The sequence below is a fragment of the Cebus imitator genome, unplaced genomic scaffold (assembly GCF_001604975.1).
Source record: "Cebus imitator isolate Cc_AM_T3 unplaced genomic scaffold, Cebus_imitator-1.0 Scaffold2, whole genome shotgun sequence".
Taxonomy (NCBI): Eukaryota; Metazoa; Chordata; class Mammalia; order Primates; family Cebidae; genus Cebus; species Cebus imitator.
Window position 1 is genome coordinate 14588900 of NW_016107317.1, and position 11283 is coordinate 14600182.

An 11283-nucleotide genomic window follows, 5' to 3' on the forward strand; every position below is an offset into this window, starting at 1 on the left:
CAAAGCATAAAGAAAGCAATGATACAAACAGCAAAAGAAAGAACACAAAAAAAGTAAATAGAAATCATTTCATCCTGTTGTTGTCAGCTTCTATCTTCCAATGGCCTATCTATTCTACAGATCTCAGCCTCCTATGGAGTGGCTATTCCCAACAAGGAATGGCTAGCCCAGACACCAGCCCACAAATACCTCCCAAATCCTAGTACCTAGGTCTACTGTTATTTAACTCTGGTTTTGAAAATAGACTAACGGAGCAGTTACACGCTTTCCCCATTTCCATAACCTCTATCAATTCAAGTCTCCCACCCCTTCACAATCCCATATCAGAATCTAGCTCAAAACTCACCTCTTTCAGAACTTCCTTCATTCTGCCGTTTGTAGGACGCACCAGGACGCACGGACTCTATGGAAAGGTGGGCAGGGAGGAATTAACACCAGCACCTCTGTGCCCAAGAGGGACAAGAGAAGAACCCAGAAGTAGGAGTGATGAGAACAGGGACTTCTGAGCATTTTCTGGTGACGCTGAACTCTTTCCTACCCTACTTTCAAGTTGGGTTGCCTCAGCAATCACCACTGAAGGGGAATAAATAATGGGAGAAAAAATATCTCCGTTTAAGGCCAGAAACCAATGGAAACTGTCAGGGTAAGGCCAGCCAAGGATAACAAGAGCAGAAAGGAATGAGAAAAGGTTCACAGCAAGACAAGACACTGAAAGTTGACGACCAAGATCAAATTTTATTCATCACTAGAAGTACCTAGTCAAATTCTCTCCATCAATAAAGCTGACACTAGGAGGCCTGATAAAGGAGGACACCTGCATACACAGTCAAAAATGAAAGATGAATCACTCCTACAAGTTAAAAAAGGACACTGGTTGAGCCCCTAATTATCCCACATTTAGAATCTTGAAATATTCTGTTAGGTTCCTTGTCTGCAAACTCAATGATATGGATGGAATCATCTTTCTAAACAATCTAAATATACTAGTAAGTCAGGGTCCCAGGTATTTTTCCAGTAAGATATAAATTTCGTAAAAATGACGTCAAATCCTTCTACTACAGATCCCAAGTTGCCAATTTTACATTTTTTCTGAGAAAATAACATTTTTCCTGATTTGTTTTGGCATTATCAAGATCTTACCCTGAAATGTTTCAAGAAACATCATACGAATATCGCCATTTTACTCTTGCAGTGATGTTGAGGATGCAGAAACCTTTTCTCATTATTCACTGGTCTCTCTGGCAACTGGGAAGTTTTCTTTCTCCTGATAAGCTAATTTGTTTTTAATGTGAAGTACACTGTCGACACTATTCTTTTTTTTTTTTTTTTTTTTTTTTTTTTTTTTTNTTTTTTTTTTTTTTTTTTTTTTTTTTTTTTTTTTGAGATGGAATCTCACTCTGTTGCCCAGGCTGGAGTGCATTATTTAATCCTATTTTATTAAGAGTTTATTTCATTAAGCTGCCTCAAATTCTTTCTCGAATCAAAATAATGGTGATATTTCAGAGAAAGGTACTGGAGCCTTAGGCCAATTCATATTAGCTCCTGAGAGTGGACTGCATGCAACCCTTCAAAACTTTGTCTTCAGTTGCTCCATGTTGGTAGCTGAACTACGATGAGAGTATTCACTCCACAGGTATCAGCAAATGCTAAAAATCTTATCTTTATAACCTTGGAGAGTCAGTTTACCAATACACCACTGTGCATGTTTTTGATTTTTATTCCAAACTTCAGAGACGCTGTAGGCATTACCACATGTAATTACAGATTCCCAATAGTACTGTATTAGGTAGGCTTGGACTATTTAACAATCTTCTAACAGACTAGTAAAATTACCCAGCTAAATTACAGTCATGAACATGTAAGTAGTTACTGTTTTAATTCTCTAAGTTTTGGGTTGGTTTTTTTTTTGTGTGTGTAACATAATAAGGGATCATAGAAACAGCACCCACTGTATTTAAACTCTTCATCCCAAAGTTTCCATTGATGTGCTCATATTAAAACCGAAAGGTCTCATTCTTCTTGTCTTCCACTATAGCACTTTAAGGATTTATAAACAAGTTTTCCTTAATATTTTGCCATTTGTTTTTTGTGTTCTTTGTACTTCTGTTTTCCCCCCTACATTTACATAGCTATCCCTTCCTCTTTCATTTTTGTTGGTTATTGTTCCTTAAATGTGAGTGTTCCTCCTAACATTAATCTGTTTTGCTCTCTATTTTTGTCTCCAACCAACATTATGAATATAAAAGTCATTAAATTCTGCCTTTTTCAGTCATTGTTCTACCTTCTAAACTAACAGGCTGCTACTAATTAGCTATTTAGCAATTACCTCAAATTCATCTCACACATGATCTTTGTAAGCAGACACTACCTCCCTGCTTGAGAGCAAGGTAAAAAGGTTGAAAACATTCCTGCCTTTGTTGTGACTTGCAAAGAAAATGAGTTCCAAATTAGGATGGAGGAAAGAAATCAGAAAAACATTCTGAAAGTGGCAGTACAGAAATCAAATCCCTGTCTATATATTGATGAGTGAAAGAATAAATGGAAAGGAAGGAAATAAAAAGGAATTTCAAATAATGGTTCCATATAATGTTTTTCCCATTGAGGTGAAATCAAACGTTAGAGAAGCACATTCCAAAACACACTCAGGAAGTTCCGCAAGTTTCAGAGTATTTGGTGACTCCTAAAATGGAAGAGAAGAATGCAACTCTAACAGGATCTTTTGGAAATACACTTTGTTGCTGCTGTGTTTTCCTGCTAAAAGAAACGATAAATCTAACCAGATTCATCCAATCCTACAAATGCTATTCATTACTGACAACCCAGGTAGGAAAAAAACGACACTGCAGGGGAAAAAAAAAAGCTTGATCATTTAGAGATGATAAAGTTAGGGGCTATGCCTTAAAAACTATCAGATTCTCAGTGCAGTGCTTGGCAAACAGGGACAAACCAGGAATTTTTGAGTGCAAGTCCCATCAAGAAACAACCTTCACCAACACAGGTAGTACATCCATCTCTTCTTTAACAGCTGAAGATTTGAAGAGAAATTAAGATATAAATAAATGAAGATGTGGCTACACAGATGAGAATATTCTTTTACTGAATCATGGATGAAGATGTGAGAATTTGCGACTCTTGGTTAGGAAGAACATGGTTTCCTAGAGATCTATTGATTTATTCAAGAACATATGAATTAGAAAATGGAGAGACACAAGAAAAATGTTCTCGTGTTAAAGACATCAAAAATGACAGAGAAAATAAACAGGTAGAGGGGAAGAGAAAGCATTGCATCACCTCTGCTTCCCTCAAGATCCATTTCTTCCAGGTCAGAGTGGCAACAAGTTAAAGCAAAGGCCAACTGACTATTAAATACTTGGAAGTACACTTCTGAGTAGAGTTCTCCTTTAACATATCAGCCAAAATTACACGGGCTCATTTTTAAACATATAAGGAAAACATCATCTGCACACATTATGAACGTTTGCTACTGACAGAATATACTAAGTCCTAAAACAGGGATACAATAAAATGCCCACACATATGGCATTAATTGATTTCTGTTTTAGAACCTTGATCATTAAGATGCCAGAAAAGCTATAGCTATAATCCTAAGATTTAGCTAGAAAACTCATAGCCAAAGCTCTCATGAATAAACAATGGATCCTCAAACAAGAAGAAAATATCACAGAATCTAATTCAACAGTGCATTAATAGTCAAGATCAAGTGACAGCCTAAATTGTTTCAGGCAACTATTCAATTATACTTCAGGGACTCCACATGGTATAACTCATCCCCATAAACCTTCTCCATTAGCATTCTTCACCTTCTACTAACCTTTCAGGTATCATCTAAAATGTTTATTCCTATTTAATTACTTGTCTTCCTGACTAAATCATAAACTCAGAGGGCAGAGTTTGAATCTGTCTTGCTTGGCAAACAATTTATGTTCAATATATTTTTGTTGATTAAAAGATGTAAGTATTGAAAGCAATATAGTGGGCTTCGAATCAAGAAATGCTAGGGCATTTTGCTGCTAAGAGAATGATTTTATCCTCTCTTCCTGTTGCCTAATATACATGATCTGATGATAAGGCTTTATTTCTATATTCCTGTTACCTCTTCAAATCTGCACAGAAAAGCCTTCATCTAAAAGCAGAATTAAATTTCAAAATTTTATCAGAATGTCAGTTATATTACCAATAAGTCTACAATAGTTTAAAAAAATAAGAATTTCAGCTAAAATCAAAAATTCATGGGGACTTCAAAGTTTATTCATAGCCAACAGGCCTTAAGACATACGTCTTTTTCTGTTAGATTGACATTCAAAAATGAACTCTATCTTCCAAATATACAAGTCTGAAAACAGAACATTTAATTATAATACTTTCAGTTCTCTTAGAAGATTTTTTAAAAGAATTAAACACTAATGACTAATAGCATTTTTAAAAAATACCTTCCATTCTCAAAAAAAAAAAAAAAAAAGAAAGAAAGCCATTATTCTTAATAATGGCTGTTGATACAAGGAAAATAAGGGAACCTAGGCCCAAAGTTAGAGCTACAGAAAAACAGAAGCCAAACAAAATAAACATGCAAATCTTTCAAAGTAAAAGTATTTTTAAATTTCAACCAAAATGTCATAGAACCTAATTAATATGTGAGCATCACTGGTAAATGTGGGATTAATTCCTAGCAAATGTTTAGAATGAATTAACAGAGCGGTAATTTCATCTCCAGGAGCCACAGTGGATTTACAACAACGAAGCAAGGTAATCTTTATGTCACTGTTTTGATAGAAGAAATATTTTGTAACTTAAGAGTTTCAAGCAACGCCCTACAGGGTCTTGCTTGAGATACTCAAGTGGAAATGAAAACAAGATAATAGTAAAGACAAGGGATCACAATTGTTGAATAGCAAACAAACAGTGCTGATTCAAGGTTCAGGCTAACAGATCTCCAGAGGTTTCCACAGTTGGCCTTATGCTACTCAACATAAATTATTAACAATTAATACAAAACACATCAGTCATACTTAATTTGCAGACAACGCAAGCTGTTCTTATCAGGTGCTAATATACAGAATTGCTAAATGAGATTTTGAGAACTCTATAAAGTTAATTAGATAAAATGTAGCATTCCTAGTTTTTTTTTTTTCCTTAATGCATTAACTACACACATACAATTGCACCTGAAAAAGTATAGCCTGAGAGGCATTTCATTTAAAGGCGTTATATGTGAAAATAGCTTTGGTTTCAGTCGCCTACAATCCAGTAATGAAATGTGGTTGCTAAAACAAAAATTCATTTCTGATGTTACAATTTAAAAGAAACAGAAAATTAGGAAAGCAAAAGGTCTGGAAACCATGACAAATAAAAGGAACAGTAAAATAAACCAAATATATTTAAATCTGGAAAAAAAATCATGAAGAATATGATAGTACTCCTACAATATATAACAGGTTACAACATAAAAGGAAGAAATATCTTTATATATGGCTCTAAGAAGAATAACTAGTATTAAGAAGATGTTGCTAAAAAAGATTTCAATTCTTTTATAAAGAATGAGCTACATAAACGTGGAAGGACTGGACTGCGATTTAGTAAATTTATCACAATAAATAAAAATACTTTAACAAAGAATGGATGTGGGAGACTCAACTTTGTGATTTTTTTCATCACTTTTAATGCTATAGCTTAAGGTAAATGACAAAAGTTTAAGATAGGAAAACATGGGATCATTTCAAAGAGGGGAAAAAAGAAAACAAATATTAGAGTTGACAATTGTGGAGATATTTAATCATAATAAAAATAAACTTCAAGTGAAAAATATGAGGTAAATTTAACAAAACAATTTTACCTAAGAAAGTTAAACACACGAGGAGGAAAAAAAATGAGGTTAACTAGGACAATCTGCACTGCTAGCACGTGACCATGGACGACAAAGAGGAACTAAGAATCATACTGCATGACCAGGTCAGCCCAATCACTTATAGTAAGAATATTTTTACAAGTGAAGTACAGGATGAAAACAAGTTTGATTTAGAAGAATAATTAGTTTGAAGTAGTATAAAGGTCTATAAGATTAACTCAAAAGGCTAAGTAGATTTCATTAAATGTGTGTGTATATATGTAAGCACAAAATGGGAAATAAGCAGTCGAATTTTAAAATGTAGTAAAATCACTATAGGCAAACCAATAGTGATCATTAAAATAGGAAAAATTACTCTAGAAGTATAAACAAAAAGCAAAAAATTGTTACTTGTTTTTAAATGAGGGCATAATTATTTTAACCTGTTATTTTTACTTATAATAATATTTAAAGTCTTTGTCAAAATTTCACTTTATACTAGAAAAACTTAATTTTAACACATGGCTCTTTATCCCAGCTTAACTGGGAAGTGAAGAAACCTGCGTCTCAGTCCTTTTTTTGAAGAAAAGCCAGGTGTTGTAGTATTTGTGACATTTAGATTTAAAGCAAAAGGCGGTATCCAAAATAGGTAAAATAATTACTTTTCCCATGTATTGTTTAAAATAAGACCTCCATTAACTTTTTGCAAGACTATCTTAGGTAACTATTCTGAAAACAGGAAAGGAAAATTGAAAAAAATTTTCATAGCCCAGCCCAATTAGTTAAGGAATACTTGAAAAGAGTGTTTTCCCAGCGCAAACTTTTTCTTCATTAAAGAACTTTACTTTCAAAGCTAAATAACTTTTTAAAAAGAAAGAAAGAAACATACAGGCATTAACAAAGTCATATGCCTTGTTTATTCTATTTATCCCATTTTAGTCTACCAACTTTAAATCACTCCAAATATTAAAGGTATGAACCCTCAAAGAATGAGTGAAGTATATTGGAGACCCCAAGACATTATGGCTCATCCACATTTCATCTCAAGATCTTAAGAGTTTTGGCCACAAGAGGCCCAAAGCAGGTCAACAGAAAGAAAATGTACTCACCAAAAATTTCTGGTTTTGAGGATAAAAATAAGACTAATTCAGCAATAACTATCTTTAATAACTTCATTACAAGCTGTCAAGTAAGAATCTCAAGCTTCTTTACTCATGTTTTGTCAAAAAGTTTTTATAATCAGCTTCCAAAGAGATTTTCTTCTTTAATGAAAATCATTCTTGGATATGGATTTAAGTCATACACATACAAAAAAAAAGGTCTTAAGTGCTGAGTACACTGGCTCATGCCTGTAATCCCAGCACTTTGGGAGGCCGAGGCAGGTGGATTACTTGGGGTCAGGAGTTACCAGCTTGACCAACATGGTGAAACCTCCTCTCTACTAAAACACAAAATTAGCTGGGTGTGGTGGTATATGCTTGTAATCCCAGCTACTAGGGAGACTGAGGCAGGAAAATTCCTTGAACTGGGAGGCACAGGTTGCAGTGAGCTGAGATCGCTCACCACAGCACTCCAGCCTGGGTGACAGAGCAGTGAGCTTTAAAAAGAAAAAAAAAAAAAATTGCAAAAAGACCCTCATGTTTTAAGAAAGTTAAAAAATTTGTGTTGGGTTGCATTCAAAGCCATCCTGGGCTGCATGTGGCCTGAAGGACGGGGGTCAAGCTTGGCTTAGAGATTGTTTATCTTCTTATGGGTGGGTGGGTGTCACATGAAAGCAAAAGAAAAAATAAGTTAACATTAATCTCCACAATAAAACTTTCAGTTACCCAGAACCATCCCAAGCAAATTTTGAACAATCAAGCATATATTTATGTATTTTAGAGACATCAAATATTTACTTTATTTACTTATTTATGTATTTTTAGAGACAGTCTCATTCTGCTGCCCAAGCTAGAATGCAGTGGTGTGATCACAGTTCACTGCAGACTCAAACTCCTAGGCTCAAGCAATCCTCCTACCTCAGACTTCCGAGTAGCTGGGATACAGGCATGCATCACCATGCCCAGCTAAGGGGTCTTAACTATGTTTGCCTAGGCTGGTCTCAAATTCCTGGGCTCAAGTAATCCTTCCAGGTTGGCTTCCCAAAGTGCAAGGATTACAGGCATGAGCTGCCATGCCCAGCCTATGTTTGTTTCAAATAACCTTATTATCTCTTGCATGATCATTCATACACCTGTATCCAAAAGTATGTTTTTGGGAAGCCCTACTCTATCTATCTCTGCTAATAGTAGACAATTAATAAATTTTTGCCAAACTCAAGAATCTTGCAACAACTTCGAGGGAAGACAATCTCATGATTCCAAATGGTTTTCCATCACTTTCACCATGCAAGCGGCAAAGGCTGTTAAATTAAAACTCTTATTATCTGAAAAAAGACAGTTAATGAGAAGGATACTGAAAAGGAAATATCCTGGACTTTTCTGATTTCTGCACCTTGGCTCATAATTCCTTCTAACTAGAAGGCACATCTGTACTAGTGGAAATCTGAAATAAGGATGAGCCCAATGCCATCTCCTTTATAACATGTTCTTCAATCCCCAGAGTGTGGATTAATTTTTTTCATCTTGATATGCTCATGTCAACTCATTTATGGCATATCAATTATTGGATCAAAGTTATATTTTATATATATTAACATATTGATAAAGTTGGTATTAGCTGGTGAGAAATATACACATATTTTCTAGTTCCTTAGTGACAGGGCCATCATTGTATAATATTAACAGAGTGCTCACACATAGAAGGCACAAGGAAATGTTTTGTGAATGAGCTCCACTGCAGGCTGGAAAGCCTAGAAAATAAGAATACTTTCTCTAGAAAAGTAGTTATGTCATTGATTTATTCTAACACATACTAAGCAACTCAACCAGGATGACATGCTAAGATTGTACAGAATGCCACGTAGGTTCAAGCATGACAAATTAAAAATATATAAATTAATTTCATTGGAGGTTGGAAAAGAGTAAGAGAAGTTCTCACTCTAAGTTTTATAAGGCTGGCCAGGTACAGTGGCTCAAGCCTGTAATCTCAGCATTTTGGGAGGCTGAGAAGGGTGAATCACCTGAGGTCAGGAGTTCGAGACCAGCCTGGCCAACATGGTAAAACCCTGCCTCTACTAAAAGTACAAAAATTTGCCAGGCATTATGGTGCATGCCTGTAGTCCCAACTATTTGAGAGGCTGAGGCAGGAGAATCACTTGAACTCAGGAGGTGGAGGTTGCAGTCAGCCGAGATTGCACCATTGCACTCCAACCTGGACGACAAGAGTGAATCTCCATCTCAAAATTAAATAAAATAAAAATACATTTTACAAAGCAATACCATATATTTAGGGAAGACCACTGTTATTTTTAACGGAAAACATATATGTCCAATATATATAGATATCACCCAATAGAAGAATAAAGAGGTTGGACTGGCACAGGAACTACTAGAAAACAGAATAATGTATGACTTTCAGGGCATGATTTATAAAGACCTCTTTTATGCCAGGGGCAGTGGCTCACGCCTATGATCCCAGCACTTTAGGAGGCCAAGGCGGGCAGATCTCTTGAGGTCAAGAGTTAGAGACCAGCCTGACCAACATGGTGAAACCCCATCTCTGTTAAAAATACAAAACTTAGCCAGGTGTGGTGGTGTGCACCTGCAATCCCAGCTACTCAGGAGGCTGAGGCAGGAGAATCACTTGAACCTGGGAGGCGGAAGTTGCAGTGAGCTGAGATCATGCCACTGCACTCCAGCCTAGGCAACAGAGCAAGATTCCATCTCCCCCCCAACCTCCAAAAAAAGACCTCTTTTACATGCTGAAAAAATAAAAGGTGACGTGTCGTGCAGAATGCCACTTCAAATAGTCTGAAAAAAATGTGTGTGTATGGTGTTTGTTATACTATTCTATCATCTTTTCTCTAAGTTTGAAATTTTTCAAAAGAAAAAATTAAAAAAAAAAAATCCCTTACACCTATAAGGAAATCTGACTAAGTATATTCCCATCAGAGGAGACTGTGAGAGAAAAAAGGAAGTCTTAAAATACATACTCCTATGTTGAGACTGATGGAAAGAGTATGATTTGCTCCTTTCTGGAGAGTAGCTTCTGCTACTGACACTGGAGCCAGATCTGCTGTGTGGAGAATCCTTTCGGCCACCAGGTGATTCTCTGAAAAAAGCATTGTCTCTTTTATGCGGAGACCGCTCTCTTGCATAATGGGAGGAGTAGAAACTTTTTCTTCTAAAGCCATCTCTCATGTCCCTTTGAAAAAAAACAAAAAAACATAAACTGAGTTAATCATACTCTGTACCCTATATATACAAACACAATGGCAAAAGCTCTCATTCTAAGCAACCTTTAAACTGTACTCTTGGTTCTCTTTTCTTATCACTACCTAACTGATGAAGTCAGTTAAAATGAAACAGTATCAGTGAAATATGATTTAGAATGCACCATTTTTCAGTTTGGAACAGAACCTGGTGGCTAAGTGCAAAAGTTACTTTATTTCAGGCAAGCATAAATCCTAAAATGTAAAAAACATATGGTCATATAGTTTCTACTTCAATTTGCCATTAATGATACACTACACAGCTGCTGCATTCTCAAAAACACTTAGAAATGCCAAAGGTTTCCCAAGTAAGACCCTTCATGGCCAGTTATCCCCTTCTATGTACAGAAACTACCAGTTTTCAAGGGATATACAATTTTGCCCACCCACCCCCAGGACAATTTGGCTTTGTCTACAGGTATTTTTGATTATCATAACTAGGGAGGAGAGTACCATTGATGTGTAAGGGACAGGAATGCTGCTAATTTCCTACAGTGCCCAGGACATGCCCATCGACACTACACACCAAAAAAACTCTTCAGTCCAAAATGTGAATAATTTCCAACACTGAGAAACCCTGCTATATGCCTATTAAATTCTTCCTGAGTTTGTATCCTCAGTACATAGATTGTTGCCCATCTCTAAATAACTACTTTTTATAAATCACGTCTACTTTTATAAATTAAATTTCTTGAGAAATATCAACTAAAAGCACCAAGTAAGCCCTAGTAGTAAAGCCTTATAAAGCAAAACCATTTTAAAATGTCAAAGCAAATCATAATTACTAAATAAAACCATCATCAACTGAGCCTCCATTAAAAGAACAGCTAAGAGTCAAACAGATTTTGGCTGGGTGTGGTGGCTCAAGCCTGTAATCCCAGCACTTTGCGAGGCCAAGACGGGCGGATCACTTGAGGTCAGGAGTTCGAGACCAGCCTGACAAACATGGAGAAACCCCATCTCTAGCAAAATTACAAAATCAGCTGGGTGTTGTGGCACATGCCTGTAATCCCAGCGACTTGGGAGGCTGAGGCAGGAGAATTGCTTAAACCTGGGAGGCAAAAGTTGC

At 36.0% G+C, this 11283-nt stretch overlaps 1 protein-coding gene across 19 annotated transcripts in view; it reads right to left on the reverse strand.

The window, feature by feature from the left end:
- The window catches only part of PPHLN1 (periphilin 1), a 135963-nt gene that overhangs the window by 65907 nt on the left and 58773 nt on the right, over positions 1 to 11283 (reverse strand). For 9 of the 19 annotated variants that reach the window (XR_005200436.1, XM_017529965.2, XM_017529948.2 and 6 more), the window contains 2 exons: positions 9936 to 10147; positions 347 to 403 (listed from right to left, as the gene is read on the reverse strand). The exons of 1 other annotated variant lie outside the window; for it this stretch is intronic. Coding sequence is in view for 17 of the 18 variants with exons in the window: in XM_017529965.2 (XP_017385454.1) it covers positions 347 to 403; positions 9936 to 10147 (269 nt within the window). In the remaining variant the exon portion in view is untranslated. The remainder of the gene's footprint in view (positions 1 to 346; positions 404 to 9935; positions 10148 to 11283) is intronic. 9 more of the 19 variants (XM_017529978.2, XM_017529955.2, XM_037738925.1 and 6 more) reach the window with 2 other exon arrangements.